This window comes from Phoenix dactylifera, chromosome 15, assembly GCF_051530095.1.
Source record: "Phoenix dactylifera cultivar Ajwa chromosome 15, Ajwa_hap1_PhDact_Kaust_v1.1, whole genome shotgun sequence".
In the NCBI taxonomy this organism is placed as follows: domain Eukaryota; kingdom Viridiplantae; phylum Streptophyta; class Magnoliopsida; order Arecales; family Arecaceae; genus Phoenix; species Phoenix dactylifera.
Window position 1 is genome coordinate 25,174,166 of NC_143204.1, and position 26,352 is coordinate 25,200,517.

Consider the following 26,352-nt stretch of genomic DNA (forward strand, 5'->3'; position numbering starts at 1 on the left):
GCATTATTGGGGTATTACCGCGGCCGAGCCGCTCGAACGAGGGAGATTTTTTTTTAAAAGAAGAAAAAAGAATACTTTCCCTCGGGAGAAGAGGATTCCCGTACATTATTCCTGAGCCACTCATGAAGTTGAATATAAGCCTTCAAGTCTTTAAAAACAGTCACTGTTACGTGGTCCAGGAAGGAATAGGTGCAATTTATTAGTGGCCTCCCCCCAAGCTTAACAAGACCGGGAGCACCCCGTCCCAGCAATAATGCCAAAACGGTGACACCAAGAAAGACACAAATTCTCTTGGCTCGTCTCGTGTTTTTTATATTGGAAAAATCATATGGGATATTTACCCCCCACCCAAAATCACAAGGTATCGTGCAATGCATGTTCCCCTATGGGCGAAGAAAGGGTAGGGAGTAGAAACTAGAAAAAAAACTTATATTTTCTATCTTTCTCTCTCTCGTCATGTAGCATGCATCTGTATAATATGCGAGCAGTTATAGAGATTTGGAAATGGACTTGATACGTGCCAGACGAACAAGGAAAAAGAAAAATATGAAGATGCACTCGTGAATGAATAAGGCTCTTCGAGTTTGAGCTAAATGCCAAAATATATGCGCGAAAGGCACGCCATTCAACATGCATTCCCACTCTCTCTACTTGGTCGGAGACTGTTATTTATCGATAACATTTGTGTTTGCTCGTCCGATCTAGCATCGGACCACTAGATCTCCTCATTCTTGCACTCGAGAGAGGTTTTGTTCAACTTTGCAAGGCGTAGCTCACATCGATATATTTTTTTTTTTTGATACACACATCGATATTTTTTAAAAATAAAAGTCCGCCCAATAAACATGGTAGCTAGCATACGTCACTATATCATTATAACATTTGAAAATTATGTAGATATTTATTATTACAGACTATGAGTGATGGTTTATTGTATTGCATGCGGGGAGGTCGCCAAACATGTCTCTGTTTTCCCCCTTGGGTTGTCGGGCTATGTAAGATGGTAAACCATGAACTCACCTAATTTCAGAATATTTTGTTTTAGGACAAAGCTCAGGCTATTATTATGGCTGTGTAAGCCACTAGAACAGCATTCAATGACTTGCAACGAGTACATCACCGGTCGTAACTCATACCCCGTCTCTGTCTTTATTTTATGCATTTGCTTTTATATCCAAAAGAAGAAGAAGAAGAAAAGAAACTATTGGCAGCCACGAGGACAAGGTCATGATTCTATTAGAATGTTAGCGTGGCCATTTATCAATCCCAACCCGGGCGATGGAAGCCAGAAGCGGGCGCGGAGGGCAGGAATGCGGCATGTGTTAGGATAACTACGATCTGAATAGGGTTGTGCGTGTCTCGAACATAATGCGCGTTGAGCAATGAATGCAATGGGCCAGCCTCCCTGTTAGGCCGATCACTACCCAGGGCCCCACTTAGAACAAGCTCTACCAAATTCTAAATCGTAGGCCAACCCAAAACCCCACGGACTAGAAGGTAGACAGTCTGACCCAGCCGATCATCTAGTCGGGCCAACCTATTTGCTCGTCTAATTTGGCCCAACGCAGAAAATAAAATAAAAAAAAGTCCCCCAAAAAATTAAAGAAGAAAATTAAAAAAAAAAAAGGAGGAGGAGGAGGAGGACCTGATGCATCCATCATAAATCCTCCTACAAGCAACGCAGAATCAGACGAGGAGCCAGCTAGTACTCATCACACTGGGCCTTATTCTCAAATTAATTTGCTTGTAGATTCCCTCTACTCTGGCCCATACAAAGTTGAAATCCCTGGGCTCAGCCCAACGTTGCCCGGGTCTGTAGCCGGTCAGACCCCAACCATCTATCTAGTTTCGCAGGTGCGTCGGATCCCTCGGCGACCCCCCCGACGGCGATGCAGCGGCTCCCCTTCGGTGCGGCTGCGATGCCGTCCCCCACCGCTCTTCTCTCCTCCTCGTTGTCCTCCTCCCTCTCTTCTCTTCCGCTCCCCCGAAACCCTAACTCCAGTCTTTCCGCCTCGCCCCGCTCCGGACCCAGGCGCTTCGATGGAGTCCTCTTCGCCTTTCCCTCCCGCCGCCTCGGCTGCGACGTCTCCCTCCGCTGCTTCGCGTCCTCCGTCGCCACCGCGGATAAGATCAAAGTCCAGAACCCCATCGTCGAGATGGATGGTGATACCCTCGCTTCCTTAAACCCTGCACCTCCCCTCTTTCTTCAAATGCAGCTTTTAGAACCATACCATTCCTCGAGTAAAATATTTCTTTCTTTCCTTCCTTCCTTCCTTCCTTCCCAGGCGATGAGATGACGAGGGTCATCTGGAAGATGATCAAGGAAAAGGTGACTCTTTCGTTCTTTGGTGGGTTCCTGATATCGGGGACGGCGTTATGTATCCCTTTCCTTTCTAATGGATGCGTATTCGATTCTTGATCGCAGCTTATACATCCGCATTTAGATTTGGATATCAAGTATTTTGATCTGGGGATCTTCAATCGTGATGCCACCGATGACAGGGTTACAGTTGAAAGCGCCGAAGCCACCCTCAAGTGAGCTTCTTTACCTCTCTTTTTTTCCCCCCCTTTACTTTCTTTCTTTCTTTTTTCTTCTTTTGCCACCACCTCCCCTCCCCCCAACTTCTTGTTTATTTCATGGTATTGGATGTTGTTCTATTGCAATAAGAGAAGCACATGACGTTGGATTCTAGACAATCTATCTACCTTAGCCATTCAAGAATTCTGGGTTGGTTATGAAACTTGGTTGCGAACAAATTTTTCTAATTTTTACGGCACTGACCCCCTCTATCATTCTTCTCTCATTCAATCCGATCATTGGAGATTCGTTGTCATGCAGTATTAACATTCCTCGTTCTTGATTATAAAAATGCATGCCAAACATGTAATTTTATTTGCAAACTTTGCATCTTTTTGATCTTTGTTTCTTTTAAATCTTCTCTACAAGATCATTCTTCTCTTGTTCAATATCGATCATTGAATATTCATTTGTCATGCAGTATTAACATTCCTCAATCTTAATTATAGACATGCATGCCAACTGTGTAATTTGATTTGCAGCATTTGCATCTTTTCGGTCTTCATATCTTTTAAATCTTCTTTACAAATATGTAAATTTTTCCCCTGCATTGTACAGGTATAATGTTGCTGTCAAATGCGCAACAATAACTCCTGGTAGAGAATTTTATGCCTCCTCCCTCCTTACTGTGCCTTTATTTCCTGGGTTAGAAGTATGATGACATATAAGAAATAAGGCATGTTAACTATAGAAAGCTCCAATTCTCCTTTCCTTACTACAAACACTACAAATAAATTTATTTTCAAACTATTAACTAGCAAAGATGCATTGCTTTATTGCTCAAGTGTTTTCCTTTTTATGTTTTATGGTATGATAATATCAAATAATTAGATTTGGATCATAAAATGTAAGATGTGCACAAGATGATATAGCTTGTAATACAAAAGGATTGTGCTACTTCACGAGAAGAAGTAAAGCGGGTACAACATGGAGAAAATGCATTAGAATAGGTCCCAAACTTTGCTGTTGCCAACCTTCACTCCTGGATTCATCATGCATGCTGTTTGGCCTAGTTAATTTTTCTTCTTGGGCTTTTGAAAACAAAAGCAATAGCAAACAGGCCTTTAACATGCAGACCGTTTCTTTGATTGCTGACAAAGAAAGAAAGATGAATAGGGAGAGCACAGAGCACAGTCTTGAAAAGAGAGGTTGTTTTCTGAAATTCTTTGCAAAGTCTTTAGAGCTTTTGGAAGCAAAGATTTATTGCTTTCAAAAAATAGTGGAATAAACTAAGGAATAAAACATTTTTTTTTTGCTTTCAAAAAATTGTGGAATAAAAGCAAGGAATAGCATAGTTTGTGCAAATACTATCTTCAACATCAATCTCCATGTGATATTTCACTCACTTGGATAGATGAAGGCACGGTAGAGCTCCACTTCATAATACTCTAGAAAAATCTCATGTGGAGGATTCCAGTATAGACACCAAATCTGACAAGCAATTTTATTTACAGAGAATTCAGATTCTCTCTTGGTTTAAAGGATTCACAGGCACTCAGTTAATTAAATTAGACCCAGCTTATTCTTAATGTTAATGTATAAATTATTTTTTGAATACCATTGTTGTAACCCATCAACATCTGACTGCAATATGTGATACATGGTTCAGTTATGATACGATTTTCTCTATAATTACGATGCAGATGAAGCTAGGATGAAAGAGTTTAAGCTCAACTCTATGTGGAGGAGCCCCAATGGCACAATAAGGAACATCTTAAATGGTTTGTTTTGTTTACATGTTTTTTTTTCCTTTTTTTAAAAAAAAATTTGTAATATGAACATTTTTCAGGAATTGTTTTATTGATTAAGCAAATTGTTTTCTTAAGAATTCATAGCTGTTGCTTTGCATACTTGCCTTTATTTGGATGCTTGTCATAAGATTCATAACAGTGGTAACATATCGTCATAAGGAATGAATTTGTGGTATATATCTAGATTGCCGTCCCAATGTTTTGCATGCTGAAATACCTATATAATGTGAAATGGAAGTCTGAGTTTTTGAAACAATTAGGTAAGATCCATATTGAAGGCAACGTTGTTAATTTTCAGACATTATTTAGTTATAGCACAGTTGCTCTTGCCCAAAGATATAATTTCCCCTGAGTTGATTATGGTTAGAGATGAGGGAATGTGAGATGAGGTTGTATTGAATAAGATTATTGCTTGTTGGATGAAGGATGCACTGTTCAAGTTTTATGTAACTAGAAAATAATATCTGGGCATTAAAGAAAAATTAGGTCTGCTTTACGACAAGTTTAATGCTTGATGGTCATGATTATGCTTAAATTTTTTGGCAAGCTTTTAAGTATGCATCAGATGTGGTTTTTTGAAGGGGCAAAAATGCGTAAGATGATGCAATAGGGGGGTAAATGCTGAGGTAGGTGGGCTAAAGATGGTGCCCTTAATTAAGCCATCTTTCTTGTTTGAAAATGCATATTTTTTATGAAGATTTTGTAAGATGATTCTTTCTATAATCATGCTATTTCTCGTGATGTGAATTTTTGGACAGAGATGGATAAGTGAATTTTGGTAGTCAGTTTTTCTTTTGTACTTTTATATACCACTTACTTTTTTTCCTGTTGTTGTCGTATGCCTCGGAAGCTTATGAGGTTATCAATTGGCAAATCAGATTTTCTACCAAAATAACTTAATGGAGTCTCAGTTCCCTCAAATGTCTTTAATCCTTGCTGAATGTCTTCTATGGTTTCTTTCTCATGTAAGCTTTTTTCTAATAACTACATGTTCCTTAATCTAGTTTGTTTTCAGGAACTGTCTTTCGTGAGCCAATTCTCTGTCGCAATATACCACGAATTGTTCGAGGTAAATTGACATACTACATGCTGTTGAGCTAAAATGTTTGAGTTTCTCTTGGACACAGCTCAGGCCATAAAACATGCAGGTTGGAAGAAACCTATATGTATTGGGAGGCATGCATTTGGAGATCAGTATCGGGCAACTGATATGATTGTTAAAGGCCCAGGAAGGCTTAAAATGATTTTTGGTGAGCTCTGATACTTATTACTGAGCTATCCAGGATAGCTCGTTAACTGTTTTGCTGTTTGATTCCTATGATGCTTTATATCTTGGTTGTTTGTGATGGAATCAGTCCCAGAGGATGGAGATGTGCCTGTGGAGCTGAATGTTTATGATTTTAAAGGGCCTGGTATTGCATTAGCTATGTATAATGTAGATGAGGTGTGCCACTGCAAACCTTATCAAGAAAAAACATTCATCTGTTTCATCATTTTTTAACCAAAAGTTCATCTTTTTCAGTCTATTCAAGCTTTTGCTGAGTCATCAATGTCAATGGCATTTTCCAAAAAATGGCCTCTTTATTTGAGTACGAAAAATACCATTCTCAAGAAATATGATGGCAGGTATTTTTTCTTACTACATGATGCATCTCTGGTTTTAATTCCAACTTGTAAATATTTTTTCTCCTCTTTTCAATTGTTAAACATTGGGCTGCTTTTATCTGGTTGTTGCATCCGCATTTGCCATTTGCAGGTACTACCAAGTGATTTTCTCCTGTACTTACTAACGCAGCTCACACTTTTAAAATTTGTTATTTTCCACTGTTCTTTCTTTTTGTTGGGATTTTGGTATTATTTGCAGGAATATGCCTATTAGAAGGAAACTTGCTAAAGTTTTGTGCCTTCCAAAAGCTGCAGAGTTCTTTTATTTGCTTTCCGTTCTCTGTGTATTAGTTATGACTGCATATTCTTTCTTCATTCATATTGTGAATGAACCGTGCATTCATAACCATGTGATATAGAGCACAAACTATCCATTTCCTTTCTAGACAAATTAGGTGTGCATCTAGATGCTCATGTAAGTTACAATTGATGTTGTAAATATTGGGGCTGTTATAGGTTTAAGGACATATTTCAGGAGGTATATGAAGAGAAATGGAAGGAAAAGTTTGAAGAACATTCTATTTGGTAAGCATTCCTTTATGCTGATCGAATATATATTTTTTTTGCTGGAAAGAATATCTTCAAATGATTTTTGATAAGTTGATATTTCAGGTATGAGCATCGGCTGATTGATGACATGGTGGCTTATGCCTTGAAAAGTGATGGTGGCTACGTGTGGGCCTGCAAAAACTATGATGGAGATGTTCAGAGTGATTTTCTTGCGCAAGGTTCTGTCTTGTCTTTAGTACCTCAGTAACCACTACAAATCAAAATTTTTCTGAGGAAACCATTAATTTTATATTTATATCGTTACATAAAAATCATTAATAAGCTGCTGTACAGATATTCCTCATTAACTTGGTAGTTTTTTTAATAAATTAGATGCACATGTAGGTGCATGTATAGTGTCACCTTATAAATGGGTGGAATATAAATCATTTAGTTCTGGTACTATCTAAAGTCTAGCGAGGGTAGGTCTTGGCGTAATGGTATGGTTGCTCCACGTTAACTTAGGTGACAGGTTCAAGATACAGAAATACCTCTCCGCATGCGGCGTAAGGCTGTGTGCATCTACTCTCCCCAAACCTGTAGTGGTGGGAGCCTCTTCACTAGGATGTCCTTTTTACTATCTAATGTATGGTATATCGAACCGTCTCGAACCGGGCGAATCGAATCAGGACAGAACTGGGATGATTAGACCCTGTTTTTGGGGAAATGAAGAGAACCGCTTCGAATTGGGTGGTTTGGAGCAGAACCGATGCGAACAACTCGGTTCGCACTAATATGAACCGGTCCCCCCCCTTAAGGTGGCTCTCTTTTTCCTTATTTCTTTTTTTTATTGTCAAAAATACCAAAAAGTAGGAAAATAAGAGATCATGTCGAAATTTTTGATTTTAGTATGATTTTATGATGCATTATAGATATATGGATGATCTACATCATGAGACAAATCTTTAATTTAATATAAATCTATAATTTTTAAATAAAAATATATATTTTGGATTAAAAAATTATGAAATAAAATAAAATCCAAAAAATAGCTGTAAAATTAGTAGCTTGTTTAGGGGCATCAAGCTATTCTCGATCTAAATTTGGTGTTCATTTATTCGAGTTTGGACGCGGTCGTGTGCACAGTTGCTTAGGCTCAAATTTGAATAAAATTAAAAAATAAATGGTTTTTGATGTATGCTCACGGATGGAAAAAAAATATATATGTAGTATCTATAGTACAACTATGTATTAGATAATATATAGGCATTTTCGGAAGTAGAAATCGTATTTTTCTAAATTTTTGGTATTTAAAGTTATTTTTTAATTTAAACATTATTAATAATACATAAATAATATAAAAATATGAATTTCAGTACTACATAGATGATTAAAAAGTATTTTTTGTAGCAGAAAATATATTTTTATCATAACAAATTTTTACTATTTTTAAATAATTAATAAACTAGTATGTGCTCGATAAATCTATAGTAATGGATCCATCGAGGAAAAAGAAGGATTCAAAGCATGATGTTGGTTGGGATCATGAGCAAATGCTCTTGGATCGGCATCATTGGAGGTGCAATTGGTGCAACATAAAATTCAAGGAAGGGGGGATAATCAGGTTGAAGCAGCACCTGGCTGGTGGTTATTTCGATATATCTGTGTTGGAAATGCCCACAAGAGGTTCGATAGCTAATGAAGAAGCACTATACTGATTTCAGAGCAGCGAAGGAGGGGGTTGCCTAAAAGAAGGCGGAGATGGACCATCGAGTAGTAGAGCCACATTTCTATTGCTCTAGGAAGTGAGATGAGGCTTCCGTTCCAGATGATGAGGTATAGATCCAGATTGCCATTCAGACGAGTTTGAATCAATGGCAGCAGGATGAGGTGATCATGCATAAGGTGCAGTAGGATGAGGTGGTCAGGCATAGGATTTGATTTAGACCCTCACAATACTAGTTGAGCTCTGATTTTGGGATGGACGAGGTAGATCCAAAGTTTAGAAAGACCTCTTTAAGGAGGCTGTCAGTAGAGGTAGTGGCTGTACTGCATTCATGCTGGAGGCTTTTAACAGCAAGAAGTCCTTCAGAGAGCTTCTACTGGGAGCCACTATCCATGATCTAGATCTACATGCCTTTTTCCATAGAAATTCAAAGCAGCAGAGGATTGACACCTTGCTGAAGAAGGATAAAAAGGAGGATATGTGGGTGTTATTGGATTCCGGTTCCATTTTAGTTGTATTCAGTGAATATGGCAAGTGACACGTACTATAGGTATGCTATTTTCTTTATACAGACTGCTGGTCCGGGTGTAGCTCCTTCAGGATCGTAGGACATCTATGGTGAGCTTTTTGGCAACAACAAGGAGCTATAAAAGTGGATTGCTTCGTACCAGAGCAAGTGTCCCATATATGGACTGACAGTGATGTGTGATGGTTGGATCGGTCCTGTCAGACGAAGCATCATTAACTTATTGATATAGTGTGACATGAAGGTTTTCTTCTAGAAATTAGTTGATGCTTCCGATCATGTGCAAGACGCCATGTGTATCCTTAGATTTTTGAAGGTGATTGATCAGGGTGTAGATTATCACTGATAATGGGCTATAGTATAAGATCGCCAGGAAGATCTAAATGGAACTGTGGCCACATTTTCTAAACCTCATGTGCTGCACATTGTATTGACCTCATTTTGATGTAGAATGGAAAGAGGGTGCAGTAGATAGTGGAGATAGCCCAATCTATCACCAAATTTATTTATAACCATATATGGGTCTTATCATTGATAAGGAGGTACGCATGGGGGAGATCTTTAGATCAACTGTGATATGGTTGCTACTAACTACATGACGCATGATAGCCTTCTTGAGAGGAAAGCATGCTTGCATTAGATGTTTGTGTAGGAAAAATTTCCCGAGTTGTCCGATAAAATCGAACACCAGGCATGAAAAATCAGTTTTAAATTTTTTTATTTTATTTATAACAATTATAAGTATTAAATTTAACTTTTATGTAAAATTACCTCAAGCCCGTAGCGGAAGTTGGTCGAGGTAATTTGAATCTGGATCTGGATCTAGATCCCTGAAGGTAGCTCTGCAAGGCCTGGATCTGCAAGCCCTCTACTTCGCACGCACGTCAAGCTTCGCAAGAAGGTTGGATGATGTCTTTACTCGTGCAAAACAATCTTTTGCAAAAGGACCCTTGGAAGAAAGGAAAACTAGAAAAAGGACCTTCCTATTTCTTTCTTTCTTCTCTTTCTTTCTTTCTTCGGTTTCTTTCTCCCGTTTGTTCACAGCACGCCTAGGCCGAAGAGACACCCGTCTCTTGATCCTGATCACAGAGGAATGGAAGGGAGGAGAGGACGCCGGACCTGGGCCGAACTCCAAACCACCAGAGAGAGAGAGGAACTCTTTCCTCACTCTTCTTCTTCTTCACAGAATCAACCTATCTCTCTGTCTCACGTTTTCTTCCCAAGAAAATTTTCTCTCTCTCTCCATTCGAGAGGAAACGGTGGCCTACAAATAGGCCAACGCTGAGAGGAGTTAAGAGGCGTAAATGGTCTAGCGTTATTGAATTCATTCATTATCAAATATGAATGAATTTGATAACGATTGTTTCAAAAACAACCGTGGAATAAAACAGTGATTAATGTCAATTATTGCTGGATTTCAAAAATCAAACTGGACTGGAATGTTGGCGGTTCAAAACCGCACATTCCGGTCCAGTCGGCCGTCTGGCCGGAGGCCGGTTGGCCGCGCAATCGACGGTCGGAAGGGTTGCGGACGCGTGAAACAGAGAAGCTCTGTTTCATGCGTCCCAGGTGAGTCGCGGCTCACAAAAAAGGTGCTAAGGGTCCATGTGAAGGGAGTGGTCCACGGGTCCATGGGATTTATTCACGGTCAGCAACCACTCTAAATGGGAAAAGTCAACTTGTGATACAAATGGGTTAGCCCATTTGATCATAAGTTAGTCAATTTGGTTCTAAACCAAATTTGCAGCCCATTTGAATGAATTTTTGACCCGAAAAAATTCCACATGAGTCTGACTCATAGGAGATTCAATTGGGTCTAGTTTCGGCTCGATCCAAGTCCGACTTAGATCAGAACAAATACGAAATTAAATCCCAATTAAATCATGATCGAGCCCAATTACACTAATTTAGACCCAATCAAATCCAATCTCAACAATTGAGTCCTGATCAAGTTCAATTATATTAATTAAAACTTGATTGACCCGAAATACAGACTTAATTAGTTGTTCATCCATGAAATTTAGCATGTACCTCATGTTCAGTGCTAGCTGAGCATAGACAGAGCCAAATTCCAAATGACCCATAATTTAATTCTTAATTAAATTGGGTCAAGACCTTCCTACTTAGCTTGACTAATGTGCGTGACTCCGATAGGTTCGAACACTAAGCCGGTAGTACATGGACTACTCCATGCACTAATCGAGGTGACCATCTAGCAATGATACCCGACGTCCGGATAGGTCAAATATGCAAAGCAACATTCAAGAACCTAGACGTATGGTTGTTGCATAATTCATCCCTATGACCTTCGATGCTCAAGATGACCTCAGAGTGGACTGTCGAACTCTGGGTCCGGTCATTCATAGTGTATTTCAATTAATCAAATCAAGTGACTTATCACTTGGTTTACCCTGGCCAAGGTTTTACTGAATTGAAATACAGTGAGACATCAACTCCTAAAATCTGAAGCGGTCAATCCCATCTTGACTCATACACAGACTTCGCGAGTACTTGACTGCACCCAGCATCCTTCCGATTCCTGAATTAGAAATTCAGGTCATCCAGTGCCTAAGTACAGTGAGTTGCTTGCAAGTCACCGTGACAGTCTCAGGTTTAAGGGGTACTTATGCCCATACGTTTTACGAGCTAACTCCCGACAGTGGAGTGCTACGCAGGTGAGTCACTATTCAGTGACGATGTACTCCTACATCTCACCTGTATGCCATACAGTGTCTCCACACTCCTTGGTTTAAGAGGACAACCAACTAAATGGCACACAACGACCTATACTTGACATAGCTATCGTCCAATTGACAGCTCGTCATTTGGTCGCGAACTGGTTTAAGGACTAAATGATAAAACCTCTTTTATCCACTAAATTAGTCCTAAGGACTTCATCACAATACACAGGAGTTCAATTTGAAGATGCAACACTTGTGATGAATAGAAAATTGCCAGAATAAATTTTTATTCATTTTAATAAAACATATACATAATTCAATTTCTTACAACTAATAAATTGGCTTTGGGACACAATTCCCAATAACTCCCACTTGGACTAAAACCAATTTGTACAGTATCTTATACCCATCTTCGATTTGTGATAATCGAACTCCTTTACAGAAAGGGCTTTAGTGAATGAGTCAGCTAGGTTCTCCTTTCCATCGATCTTCTGAAGATTGACGTCACCTCGTTCCACGATCTCTCGTACAAGGTGGTAGCGACGCAGAATGTGCTTGGTCCTGTGGTGAGACTTTGGCTCCTTTGCTTGTGCAATGGCTCCAGTATTGTCACAATACAAAAGAACTGGACCGTTGATTGAGGGAGCAACACCAAGTTGATTTACAAACTTCTTGATCCAAACAGCTTCCTTTGCCGCATCTGATGCAGCAACATACTCTGCTTCGCATACAGAATCGGCTACTGAATGCTGCTTGGAACTTTTCCAGCAGACTGCTCCTCCATTCAGGGTAAACACAAATCCAGACATACTCTTACTGTCATCATGGTCTGACTGAAAACTAGAGTCTGTAAACCCCACAAGTTTTAAGTCAGATTCTCCATAGATTAACCATTGGTCCTTAGTATTTCTTAAATACTTAAGGATGATTTTTACCACCTTCCAATGGTTCTCACCCGGATCAGACTGATACCTACTCGCTACTGCTAGTGAGTAAGCAACATCCGGTCTTGTACATGTCATGGCGTACATAATAGAACCTACTGCAGAAGCATATGGGATTCTACTCATACGCTCTCTCTCTTCGGAAGTTGTCGGACAATCTTTTTTAGAGAGAGAAATTCCTTGGCCTATCGGAAGATAGCCCTTCTTGGAATTCTCCATGTTGAACCGCTTCAACATAGTGTCGATGTACGTGGATTGGGACAATCCAAGCAACCTCTTAGATCTATCTCTATAGATCTTCATCCCTAGGATGTAGGATGCTTCTCCCAAATCCTTCATGGAGAACTGTGATGACAACCAGAGTTTCACATTCTGTAATGCAGGAATGTCATTTCCAATTAAGAGAATGTCATCCACATACAAGACAAGGAATGTGATCACTGAACCGTTAGTCCACTTGGAGACACAAGGTTCTTCTTCGTTCTTAACGAAGCCATACGTTTTGATAGTTTTATCGAAACGTATGTTCCAACTTCGAGAAGCTTGCTTAAGTCCATAAATAGACTTTTGTAGTTTGCATACTTTGGACTCGTCTGTGGATGTGAAACCCTCAGGTTGTATCATATACACCTCTTCTCCCAGCTCTCCATTTAGAAAAGCTGTTTTCACATCCATTTGCCAGATTTCATAATCCATATATGCTGCAATAGCAAGCATGATCCGAATAGATTTTAGCATTGCCACAGGGGAAAAAGTCTCGTCATAGTCGATGCCATAACGTTGACGATACCCCTTGGCAACCAGACGGGCTTTATAGGTCTCCACCTTTCCGTCTGCGCCTCTCTTTCTTTTGAAGATCCATTTGCACCCTATGGGTTTTATCCCTTCGGGTGGATCAACTAGTGTCCATACACTATTGATTTCCATGGATTCCATTTCGGATCTCATGGCGTTAAGCCATAACTCAGAGTCGGACCTCTGCATAGCATCCATATAGGTGATCGGATCTTCATTGTTCTCATCGAGCTCAATGGGATCTGCGTCTTGGACCAAGAAACCATAGTATCTATCCACTTGACGCAGTACTCTACCTGATCGCCTTAATGGTGCTTCTACATTGGGCTCCGGGTTTGATCTAATTGAATCCGGTTCTGTGGGTTCAGTAGATTGTGTTAAATCTTCCACCTGCTGAACTTCACTAAGTTCAACCTTAGAGGCAACAATTCCTTCACTAAGGAATTCCCTTTCCAAAAAGGTTGCCTTAAGTCCTACGAACACCTTTTGTTCATTAGGAAGGTAGAAGTAATAACCCCTAGTTTCCTTGGGGTACCCTACAAAATAACACTTATCGGACCTAGGACCAAGTTTGTCAGTTTGAGAACGTTTAACATAAGCCGGACATCCTCAAACCCTAAGGTATGAAAGTGTCGGCTTACGCCCAATCCATATCTCATATGGAGTCTTCTCAACAGACTTACTTGGAACCTTATTTAGTATTATACACGCAGACTCTAAAGCATAACCCCAAAAAGATAGAGGCAGACTAGTAAACCCCATCATGGATCGAACCATGTCTAACAGAGTTCGATTCCTCTTTTCGGATACACCATTGTGCTGAGGTGTTCCTGGAGGGGTCCATTGTGAGAGAATCCCATTCTCCTCTAGATAAGTCAAGAAATCACCGGAAAGGTATTCTCCTCCTCGGTCTGACTGAAGGATCTTAATACTCTTTCCAGTCTGTTTTTCTACTTCATTACGAAATCGTTTGAACATTTCAAATGATTCCGACTTATGCTTCATCAGATAGACATACCCATACCTGGATAGGTCATCTGTGAAGGTTATGAAGTAGGCATAACCACCTTTGGCACTTACGTTCATAGGTCCACATACATCAGTATGTATGAGGCCAAGAACATCGCTGGCTCGTTCACCCTTTCCAGAAAAAGGTGACTTGGTCATCTTACCCAGAAGACAGGATTCACAAGTTGGCAATGATTCACAATCATTGATTTCTAAAATGCCCTGTTGGGCTAACCTGTTTATCCTGTTTTTATTTATGTGACCTAGCCGGCAATGCCATAAATAGGCTTCATTGACATTATCTAACTTAGGGCGTTTATTAGAGGTGTACATTACATTCACAGGTAGTGATAGAGTATAAATGCCATATTTCAATTGTCCACGAAAAATTTTAATACCATTCAAAATGATATCACAAAAATTTTTTTTTATTGATAAGCAATAACCATTTTTGGCCAAAAGGCCTACAGAGATGACATTCATTAAAAATATTGGACAATAATGACAATCATCTAATATGACTACTCTAGATTCAAAAACAAGCTCAATGACTCCTAAAGCTAGGACTGGAACTGATCTTCCATCTCCAACGTTCAGGAATCTTTCGCCACTCTTGAATCTTCTACTAACTTGAAGTCCCTGCAATGAATTGCAAATATTAATTGGACTTCCGGTATCCAATACCCAAGCAGTAGAATCATAAATAGAAAAATTACAAGGTGTTATCATATAATTACCTTGTGCAGCAACTGTTTGCTGTTTTTTCTTCTTAGGCCTGTTTGGATCAAGGGACGCTATGTAAGCCGGACAGTTCCGCTTCCAATGACCCATCTTCTTACAGAAGAAGCACTCTGCCTTGCTCTTATCGGCTTTACGCTTCTTAGTCTGGCTGGGCTTAGAGACCCCAGCACGAGCTTTTTGCACCTTCTTCTTCTTTCCTTTCTTAAAGGAAGAAAGTCCTGCAGAAGTCCCACCTACCACATTCACCGACTCCTTTTTGAGTTGGTGATCCTTCTCATAGGTCTGCAGTAAACCTAGCAAACCATGATAGGATACTTCAGGTTTAGTCATTCTATAATGACTAAGGAAGGTCAGGTAGGACTTGGGAAGTGAGTTCAAAATGGCGTCCTTGCCCAATTGCTCGTGCAAAGGAAAGCCAAGTTTACTTAGGCGATCGATTTGTTCGACCATATACAATACATGATCGGTGACCGATGCTCCTTCCCTCATGCGGGCATTGAATATAGCGCAGGAGGTCTTATGTTGTTCAACATCATCAGGTGTGCCGAAAGACTCCTTCAACATTTGAAGGATTTCCACTGGCTGCGCTTCCTCGAATTTACGACTAAACTCGTCATTCATCGAGGCCCTCATGATGCAACGCACTGTAGTGCGATCGTTGAGCCACTTCTGATAAGCGTCTCTGATTGCACGTGGTGCATTGGCTGCAGGTTCCTCAGGTGCAGGATCCGATATCACATACAGGATCCGCTCGTGCTCTAATACTATTTTCATCTTTCGATACCAGCTATCGAAGTTAGGTCCATTAAGCTTATCATTGTCTAATAGTGTTCGGAGGGACAATGAGTTAGCCATATCTGAAAAATAAAGGAAAAATCCAACTAATCAGTATATGATTTATTTAATCCTAAAGACTTGGACTTTAGTCAAAAGTTTTCTCCCACTATTTTAATCGAATTAATAGCCTCTACCTTTAATTCGAGGAATTACTTTAATTTCCTAGTGAGTACTAGAATCCGCATAGACTGCATACGGGCCCGAGGAAGGCTCGACCAACCCATTTGCATCTAAGGGTAGGTCTATTACCAATTGTTTCTCTAACCAATTTCTAGTAATCAATTTTGCCCCAGGTGGTAATCAGTAGGCGGAGGCCTCCACTGAAGATCCTGGTTAGGTCCAACCATTAATGAACTAACTCGATGACACTACCTAATGTATAATCAGGCCCGAGGAAGGCTCGGCCAACCTAATCACAATTAGATAGCTCAAAAAGCTATCATATAACGAAGGATAATTTCAGTATTCAGAGGAACACCAGACGGAAGCGTCCTGCATGTTCAACTGTAATATTGGACCCATTATCATTCACCTTAATGGGAGGCTATGATCTAGTTATCTATATAACTTTATCATTTTAAGGACCTAATAATTTAGAGGATTTTAAATGATATGTAACACTGACCGATAATTCTAAATCCTCCCACTGACTTCACCAAATCATATAGAGGACTAGCTCTTATTGGTCTATTAGACACCTAAATCAGTCACACTGATTTTTCTTAATGGCATGGGTGAGTGCCAAGTCTCAAGGTACCTTAATCAAAACTTGATCGACCAAATTGGCCAGGTAAGAGAGATCATGGGAGGGTTACGCCATTAACCTCTTTCCTAGACACCAACTATGTTGGCCAGGTAAGAGGTAGCCCCAATTAAAAACCATGATCAAATGCCGACTTACCTTAGACACCAATTGGTTTATCAAGTTGATTTAAGTTATCCTTGGGAACTCGGGCTCGACCACTAAGCCACAATCAGATCCAATTGAAATGTTTGGATATGATAAACTACAACTATTGAGTTTGATCATTTTATAAACCTTGATTTAGTCTAGTTCAACTATTGATTAGATTAAATCATGTTTCTTAAGTTAGTCCATTTCAATTTGATTTCATGAGTAGGTCTAACCTAGTCAACTAATCTGATTGTGCTAACCCATCCCCAAATCCCATATTCAAATTTAAATTTTAATTCGAATTTCAAATTTTGAATTTTAAATCTTTATTTGAAATTCAAATTTTAAATTTTAAATTCAACATTTAATTTTTTATTAAATGCATTATGATCATGGATTCAAGGTGTCAATTTATTCCAAATATAAACAATTTATATTTAAATTTTGTGGCCATAATAAATTTAAAACTGAAATTTCATAAACATCAATTATGCATAATTTCACAAAAATAAACTATTTATTTTATGATACAAATTTATCTCAATTTTGTGCTAGGACAACCTTTTCACTATAAGGGGTTAACCTTGTAGCAGGACAACCTTATAATTCAGCACAAGATTGATATTTTATCAATAAATCTAGATTTAATCTAAATTTAAAAATTAAATCATGCATAATTCTAGATATTATAGGCCAATTCCATCGGCCAACCTGGCTCTGATACCAGTTGTAGGAAAAATTTTCCGAGTTGTCCGATAAAATCGAACGCCAGGCATGAAAAATCAGTTTTAAATTTTTTTATTTTATTTATAACAATTATAAGTATTAAATTTAACTTTTATGTAAAATTACCTCAAGCCCGTAGCGGAAGTTGGTTGAGGTAATTTGAATCTGGATCTGGATCTAGATCCCTGAAGGTAGCTCTGCAAGGCCTGGATCTGCAAGCCCTCTACTTCGCACGCATGTCAAGCTTCGCAAGAAGGTTGGATGATGTCTTTACTCGTGCAAAACAATCTTTTGCAAAAGGACCTTTGGAAGAAAGGAAAACTAGAAAAAGGACCTTCCTATTTCTTTCTTTCTTCGGTTTCTTTCTCCCGTTTGTTCACAGCACGCCTAGGCCGAAGAGACACCCGTCTCTTGATCCTGATCACAGAGGAATGGAAGGGAGGAGAGGACGCCGGACCTGGGCCGAACTCCAAACCACCAGAGAGAGAGAGGAACTCCTTCCTCACTCTTCTTCTTCTTCACAGAATCAACCTATCTCTCTGTCTCACGTTTTCTTCCCAAGAAAATTTTCTCTCTCTCTCTCTCCATTCGAGAGGAAACGGTGGCCTACAAATAGGCCAACGCTGAGAGGAGTTAAGAGGCGTAAATGGTCTAGCGTTATTGAATTCATTCATTATCAAATATGAATGAATTTGATAACGATTGTTTCAAAAACAACCGTGGAATAAAACAGTGATTAATGTCAATTATTGCTGGATTTCAAAAATCAAACTGGACTGGAATGTTGGCGGTTCAAAACCGCACATTCCGGTCCAGTCGGCCGTCTGGCCGGAGGCCGGTTGGCCGCGCAATCGACGGTCGGAAGGGTTGCGGACGCATGAAACAGAGAAGCTCTGTTTCATGCGTCCCAGGTGAGTCGCGACTCACAAAAAAGGTGCTAAGGGTCCATGTGAAGGGAGTGGTCCACGGGTCCATGGGATTTATTCACGGTCAGCAACCACTCTAAATGGGAAAAGTCAACTTGTGATACAAATGGGTTAGCCCATTTGATCATAAGTTAGTCAATTTGGTTCTAAACCAAATTTGCAGCCCATTTGAATGAATTTTTGACCCGAAAAAATTCCACATGAGTCTGACTCATAGGAGATTCAATTGGGTCTAGTTTCGGCTCGATCCAAGTCCGACTTAGATCAGAACAAATACGAAATTAAATCCCAATTAAATCATGATCGAGCCCAATTACACTAATTTAGACCCAATCAAATCCAATCTCAACAATTGAGTCCTGATCAAGTTCAATTATATTAATTAAAACTTGATTGACCCGAAATACAGACTTAATTAGTTGTTCATCCATGAAATTTAGCATGTACCTCATGTTCAGTGCTAGCTGAGCATAGACAGAGCCAAATTCCAAATGACCCATAATTTAATTCTTAATTAAATTGGGTCAAGACCTTCCTACTTAGCTTGACTAATGTGCGTGACTCCGATAGGTTCGAACACTAAGCCGGTAGTACATGGACTACTCCATGCACTAATCGAGGTGACCATCTAGCAATGATACCCGACGTCCGGATAGGTCAAATATGCAAAGCAACATTCAAGAACCTAGACGTATGGTTGTTGCATAATTCATCCCTATGACCTTCGATGCTCAAGATGACCTCAGAGTGGACTGTCGAACTCTGGGTCCGGTCATTCATAGTGTATTTCAATTAATCAAATCAAGTGACTTATCACTTGGTTTACCCTGGCCAAGGTTTTACTGAATTGAAATACAGTGAGACATCAACTCCTAAAATCTGAAGCGGTCAATCCCATCTTGACTCATACACAGACTTCGCGAGTACTTGACTGCACCCAGCATCCTTCCGATTCCTGAATTAGAAATTCAGGTCATCCAGTGCCTAAGTACAGTGAGTTGCTTGCAAGTCACCGTGACAGTCTCAGGTCTAAGGGGTACTTATGCCCATACGTTTTACGAGCTAACTCCCGACAGTGGAGTGCTACGCAGGTGAGTCACTATTCAGTGACGATGTACTCCTACATCTCACCTGTATGCCATACAGTGTCTCCACACTCCTTGGTTTAAGAGGACAACCAACTAAATGGCACACAACGACCTATACTTGACATAGCTATCGTCCAATTGACAGCTCGTCATTTGGTCGCGAACTGGTTTAAGGACTAACTGATAAAACCTCTTTTATCCACTAAATTAGTCCTAAGGACTTCATCACAATACACAGGAGTTCAATTTGAAGATGCAACACTTGTGATGAATAGAAAATTGCCAGAATAAATTTTTATTCATTTTAATAAAACATATACATAATTCAATTTTTTACAACTAATAAATTGGCTTTGGGACACAATTCCCAACAGTTTGTTCGTGTTGAGTGGCAGAAGAGTAGATTTGTGAGGGTTGGCATTGAGGGGAGCCATGTAGAGAACTTTGTGATGAGGCAGACGTTCTGGTAGCGTGTTGAGAAGATAGTGAAAACTATCAAGACATTATATGAAGTGCTTCGGACCGTGGATAGTAACAAGTGCCTCCAGATGGGTTTTCTATATATATATATATATGATGGAGAGGGGCAAAGAATCATATCAGAAAGTCAGATCCGAAGGATGTGTAGGAGTCCATTAATATTATTGAGTAAAGATGGAAATTATTAGATGGGTAGAAAGTTGCATGTGGCAGGTAAGTGAGAACATTAAAAATTTGACTGTTTTTGTACTTGTAACTAAAACAATTACAAACTCTATTGGTGACTACCTGAACACAAGATTTTAGTTTACTGTAACTGGGATTGATATGGACGAGGAAATTCTGGTCGTCCTGCGTAATATAATCTATAAGATGGATCTAGATCTAGAAGTTGCGGTCTTATAAGAGGTAAGTTAACTTAAGTGGTATGCATATAACTCGTGTCTTCAATCACCAACATATTATATCATGTCTTTTTTTCACAAACGAAAATATTTAGGAAGGACACTGACAGTCTTGGAGTCTCGACAGTTATCATAAATAAGAAAGCGTTGAATCCAGATATATTAGATATGGACGATAACTATTACTTGGCGTTTTAGAGTTACTAATATAATACTATCTTCCATATTTTTTTTATGCTTTGCAGCTAAATGACAGATTCATTTTGGTTTGTCGGCGAGATATCTTAAGGGGTTAGCCATCAAGATCCTTTCTCCTTGAGTAGTTATAAGTGCAGCCGGTCTACATTTGCTCTCATCCCCAGCAAGTAGAGGATTTGTCTGACATAGAGGCGTCTCAATGAGCTCGTATATGTCCACTACAATTTGAGTTTGAGGCTAAAGTGCATTCACAAGGAAGTGGAGTTGAAGTACATAAATCCAATCTATAATACTTTTGTGCAAGATGAGGATGATCTCATAATCGGATGGCTTGTGGGTCAGCAACAAGAGTCGGAGCTCGATGAGCCAGAAATTCTCCACATTGTCTAGCGAGGCTAGGGCGGATGCAGAGCAATGGGTAGATCACTACATTTGACGCATGCATCCAGTTGATTAGTTGCAACCATAGAGGTTAGTGGGGAGCCGATCATCACATGACTCTATGTCTGAGATATCCTTCTAGCGATATGACCAAGAATTGCTTAAACGGGGCCAGTAAGCTACTCGGTCGACTTAGTTGGAAGAGTGACATCCATCATCCCAGCATAGCTATACGAAAGGAGCACGAAAGAAAAGTAAGTAGCTGCTCAGTGCATCCGGAAAAGAAAATGAAAGGTAGTTGCAACCCCGATGGAGAGAGTGGAGGAATTAGTTCACTCAAACTCAGAGACCAGGGCAATCTGGTGATCATAGATCTGGTAGTTAGGGAGGGAGTGGAAGGAGGGTGGTTTTCGATTCATGAGTGAGTTTCAGTTGACACGTTACACAGGACAGAAACTACGATGCACGATCTGGTAGAGTCCGTGTGGATATGATTGCATACATGAGGCGAGTTTTTCGAGCTTGTTTAGGACACGATGTAGTTGCATATGACCTTGCATATAAAGTAGGATCCATAGATGTATCAGGTTCTGAGTTGCATGCTAGTTCCTATTATCCTTAACTATGGTATGTTGTACCAGCCCGAATCAAGCGGTTGGAGCGTACTGTACCGTATCAGTTCGGTACTGAGATATGGGTGGCGTACCATTATTCGGTACGCCAAAAAAAATTCGTGCCATACCGACACTGTGCTAGTGTGGCATCGATACGGGGTTCGGGATCAAGACGGTGAACCTTGCCCTCAATTATAGACAGCTTATGATTCATACGAATATGAATAGTGTGCGTATGAGGCATCTTCTTCCATTGGCTCTACCCTATGCCATCCAGAGCACCTTACGGATTGGATTTTGCTGTCGGCATATTCAAATGGGCCTTTTTACAGTCATATTACCAGCTAGAGGACACCTTCTAAAATCAGAGCTTCAATGAAAGATCCTAGACTAGTTATAACACAGAGCGCATACCTTATGAATGAGCGTACATGACTATATTGCCGCTTGGTTAGAGGGATGGGCTGATGTGCCTTCTAACTATGCTAATGATCTCGAAATATTGCCACTCCACGAGATTTTAGATATTGATATGTATGTTGTATTTAAATACATCTAATTGATTGTATTATTGTGTGTTTTGTATTTTAATAATTAATTTTAAGATACTTCATATTGCTTCTTCTGGCATGCAAAGCGAGGATTGCTGGCATTTTTCTTTACCTTTTAGTTTCAGCCTGATGCTCATGCAAAAGGTATAGCTGGGGTAACAAATCCAATGATCAGATTTGCCAAAATTTTGCCTTTCTAAGGTAGCATTATTTAAGAACAATGCCACAATAATGTAGAAAAGTCACTCAAAAACATCAAGAGGGTGTATTGGATGATAAAAATATCAAAAGATATCAAGAAACATCAATTTAGACTTTAAATGATTTAAAAAAATAAAAAAATTGATTATTGTTCATTAAATCTTAAAAATAAAAATTTTAAAAAATAACCGGCATGCCATATTGTACGAACCATCACACCGTACTATGTGTACCGTGCTGAATCGGTGGCACGATACCGGTTCAGCTGCACCAATCTTTTTGCATGATTATGGTCAAAAAAATTAGCCTCTCTATCTTCAATGCTCAAATTGATTTTTTTAGTTATTTTTTTTAAATATCCTTCTTTCTTAAAAATTATTGGTGGATGCAGGCTTTGGTTCATTAGGATTAATGACGTCTGTGCTGGTAATTACCAAATATGCGGTTCTTATAATCTCTAGTTAATATTATTTATATTTTGACTGGACGCCATAAATAGCAATGACAATGCTATGCTCTAAATTTCTTACAGTTGTCATCTGATGGGAAAACACTGGAAGCTGAAGCAGCTCATGGGACTGTGACACGACATTTTAGGTTATATCAGAAGGGACAGGAGACTAGTACAAACAGCATTGCTTCCATATTTGCATGGACACGTGGACTTGCTCACAGGTATCTGTTACTGTTGGATGGTGACCATATAAAATTAACTTTTCAAAGGGTTTTGATGTGAGGTAGTTTGTCTAAGTTACACCTATGTGCTTTAATGTTTGAGTACTGCTAGGGGAATCAGATTATGGCACCTGAACATGTAGTAGCTGTTGGTGTAATCTTTTCATCATTGGTGGCATCAGCAGGATCTTACATTTTTTTTTTGAACGCAGAAGAAATGACAATTGCATTCATTACCATGTGCTTCCATTAGGTGATTACTCCCCTTTTTAAACTCTGATCGATTTTTGTGCAGAGCAAAGCTTGATAAACACGACAGGTTGCTAGACTTTGTTCAGAAGCTTGAGTCTGCATGTATTGAAACGGTGGAGTCTGGTAAAATGACAAAAGATCTTGCACTTCTTGTCCATGGTCCCAAGTCAGTATTTTCTCATTGTTATGCTCTCTCTATTCTTTTCGCCCCATATGTTCATTTTTTACTCTAATATCTACTATCTAGTAATGAACTTTTGCTTGATTTATTTTCTTAGTTTCTGATATCTGTTTAGTGAATAGTGAATACAATTATGCTTGCCAGCATCTCCTGTATGTTTCTGTTTTTGCGGTAGTCTGCTTATAATGCTCCTAGTCCATGGGATGCGGGGAACATGCTAAATTTTGGAAACATTTGAACATGTCTAAAAATTGTTTAAAGGCCATAAGTTGAAATCTTGAGACCCTTAATGAGGTAAGGGTACGTGCTTATGCTTAAGATGTTAATTTCATGATCTTTCAGCAAAAAAGACATCTGTAAAAAAGTGATCTGAGTGAGAGCAATGGAAATGATGAGTGTTTTGTCTGACCTTGGTATAATATTTTTAGTAAATCTTAAGCAGGTAAATCAAAAAATAACCTATTAAGCAAATTCTAATATGTCTAATACTTGTGTTTTGTCAATATGGATTTTGCATAGATGGCTCACTTTATTTGCTTTTTTGCAGTGGATCACTTCTATTCTTTTTCCTTTTTTCCCCTAATAGGTTTGAAATTTTTGGACTTTTGCCCCTTACCCTAGTGGGCGCACTATACCACTTGTTTGAATGGATTTAGGATGCACATATTTTGATAATGAATGCATATATTTTTTATATATGAATGCACATTTTTAACGCTAAATGTACATATTTGTTTTTTATTTTTGGTGAAAAAATGAAAATATTTGTTGAGTGAGCAATGCACATTCAAAAGCAGGAGCATATCCCTGGGGCCACAGACAAAGTTGTTGGAAAATTTCAAAGCTGGGTCATTCATGCCCCAAGGAAAAAAAAGAAAAGAAAAGAGTGCTGGCCAAGCCTGCAAAAATGGAAATCAATTGGGTGGTTTGGGCAAAATTATCCTTGACAGTTGAGTTTTACATAACTTCATGCAAAAGTATGGAAGACGCCCGTTCTTTTGTTGTAGAAGTTGTGGTTATAATAATTAAAAGCTCATTTGCTACCTCCAATAAGAGGTCCTGTGTAGTGCACCTCAAACGAGACTCGCTATCTAATTTACATGTGAGCCCCTAGAAATCTTTTTTTTTTTTTTTTGGCCTCCATTGTCATGTGAATCTGCAGTGCATATTGCCTGACCTTGTCTTTCATTTTTGACTTGAGCTTGATGCCGGATCTTTTAAAGCGTCAACTGAGATTTGCCTTTTAGAATAATTAGCATATGATCGGTTCCTGTATATATTTCAATTCCAGGTCGGTCACATTTCTCATGGCTTAAAGAAATCTGATCTCCATGTAAAAAGCAACCTGAGTTCTATGTGGTTCTTTATTTTGCTGCTTGGAAATATGATCTTTTTGTGTTTTGCAGGTTATCGAGGGAACTTTACTTAAACACGGAGGAGTTCCTTGACGCTGTTGCTCAAAATCTCAAAGAGAAGATCCAGTTGGCAGCAGCTTCAGCAGCTTTATAAGCAGAATTTCATTTTCAAGGTGGCTACCCATGTCAGCAGAAAGCATTTTGCAAGCACGGTTCCACAGAAGCCTGCATCGGAAGAGTATCTGAAGAGAGTGTTTTTCTCCCGAACTGCACATGGAGAAGAGGAAAAACTAAATTTGTCGCCTAGCTTTTGAGCAGACCTGGAATTAAGGGTCCCAAATTCCTTGCACACATGAAACTCATCAAAGTTCCACTTGTTCTTTTTTTTGGTGGCATCATAATTGGATATTGACAGCTTGACAGAAACATTCATATGGTTCAAGCCGAAACTAGTTCAGCCCCGATTTGTCATGGAACTGGATGGGCGTTCGAAGGTGCCATCCAGTTTGGGAAGCCTTTTTGGTCTGGGGTCCATCTATCTATCCAGTTTGGAACTTTTCGGGGTGTGCTTGTGAAAGACGACAATAGTAAATACAGTAGAAGGCTGATGCATTATCCCATATTGGAGAGGTCGTTACCATTCTTTTGTGGTTGCGCAATGTTGCAGAAACCTTTTTGTGGCTAATTCCACACCAGCTATGCTGGTATTATGTCTGCGTGGTGCTGTAACTTAAGCTCTTGTCGTCGTCTTCAGGTTAGTTTAGAACTTTTTAATTCATTAGTTCGTTTTTTTTTTAATGATGATACCGTGATTTACGGATGATTTGATTTAGTACTTGCTAGGGGGATTCAGGACTTGGAATGGGGGTAGTTGTGTTGTTTTCGGATACGTAGATAGATGGTTTATGATGTTCTTTGTTTGTGGTAGTAGCGGTCGCGGGGAGTGGGGTGAGCACTAGACCGGTGGGGCATGAGGCGGGCGAATTTCTTTGATTGATCGGAGGCACGTACAAAAGGAAAGAAGATATGACGAGGGGATGGAGGAGTACAGGGAAAAGGAGAATAATCTCCTCCTTTTCATGGTCCCTCCATATTCAGTAGCGTTTTTCATGCATGCCGATTGGCCTTTTCTCCCCCTCGCTGGTGACATCAATCCTCCTCAAATCCAGATCGCACCTGATTTTCATTCCAACATTAAATAAAGAGACAGAGATCGAGAGAGGGCGATTCATTATCTCCTCTTTAACAGGACGATGGCAATCCATATCATATACAACAAGATTGTCCGATGAGGTCTCTTGCTCATTCGAGAATCGGTACAAGTAATTTGCTTGCTTAACTTGTGCAGAACGGACAGGTTACGGCGGTTGTGATCCGACTTGTCTTGTATGGGAATTAAAACAAAGTATATGGTGAGGCAAGGCACGCTGAATAAAGTGCCGTCTTTAAGAAAAAAGTATATTTCTCTCTTCGAATTTCCATCTCCAGGATATAACATCTAACACTTTCAAGGTCTCTAACGGCTCTAAGGATCTCGGAGATGAAAGCACTCACCCATTATTCTAATAATAGACAATTGCACTTGAAATACTACCTACTTAATATTTTTTGGAAGATCTTTGGCCAAGTTTCCTTGAACCCTGTTCATTAGGTTTTCAATTTATAAAGGTATTTTATAGAATGA

At 39.4% G+C, this 26,352-nt stretch overlaps 1 protein-coding gene across 1 annotated transcript; it reads left to right on the forward strand.

The window, feature by feature from the left end:
• Window positions 1-1,692: 1,692 nt before the first annotated feature.
• LOC103723130 (Isocitrate/isopropylmalate dehydrogenase family protein) lies at window positions 1,693-25,382 on the forward strand. Its single transcript, XM_008813950.6, has 15 exons — window positions 1,693-2,163; window positions 2,286-2,329; window positions 2,426-2,535; window positions 3,137-3,174; window positions 4,222-4,299; window positions 5,345-5,398; window positions 5,478-5,579; window positions 5,685-5,773; window positions 5,852-5,955; window positions 6,451-6,519; window positions 6,607-6,722; window positions 22,597-22,631; window positions 22,738-22,880; window positions 23,176-23,298; window positions 24,720-25,382. Exons 1-15 carry the CDS (start codon window positions 1,890-1,892, stop codon window positions 24,820-24,822), a joined length of 1,482 nt encoding a protein of 493 aa, XP_008812172.4. The 5' UTR covers window positions 1,693-1,889; the 3' UTR covers window positions 24,823-25,382.
• Window positions 25,383-26,352: the final 970 nt, after the last annotated feature.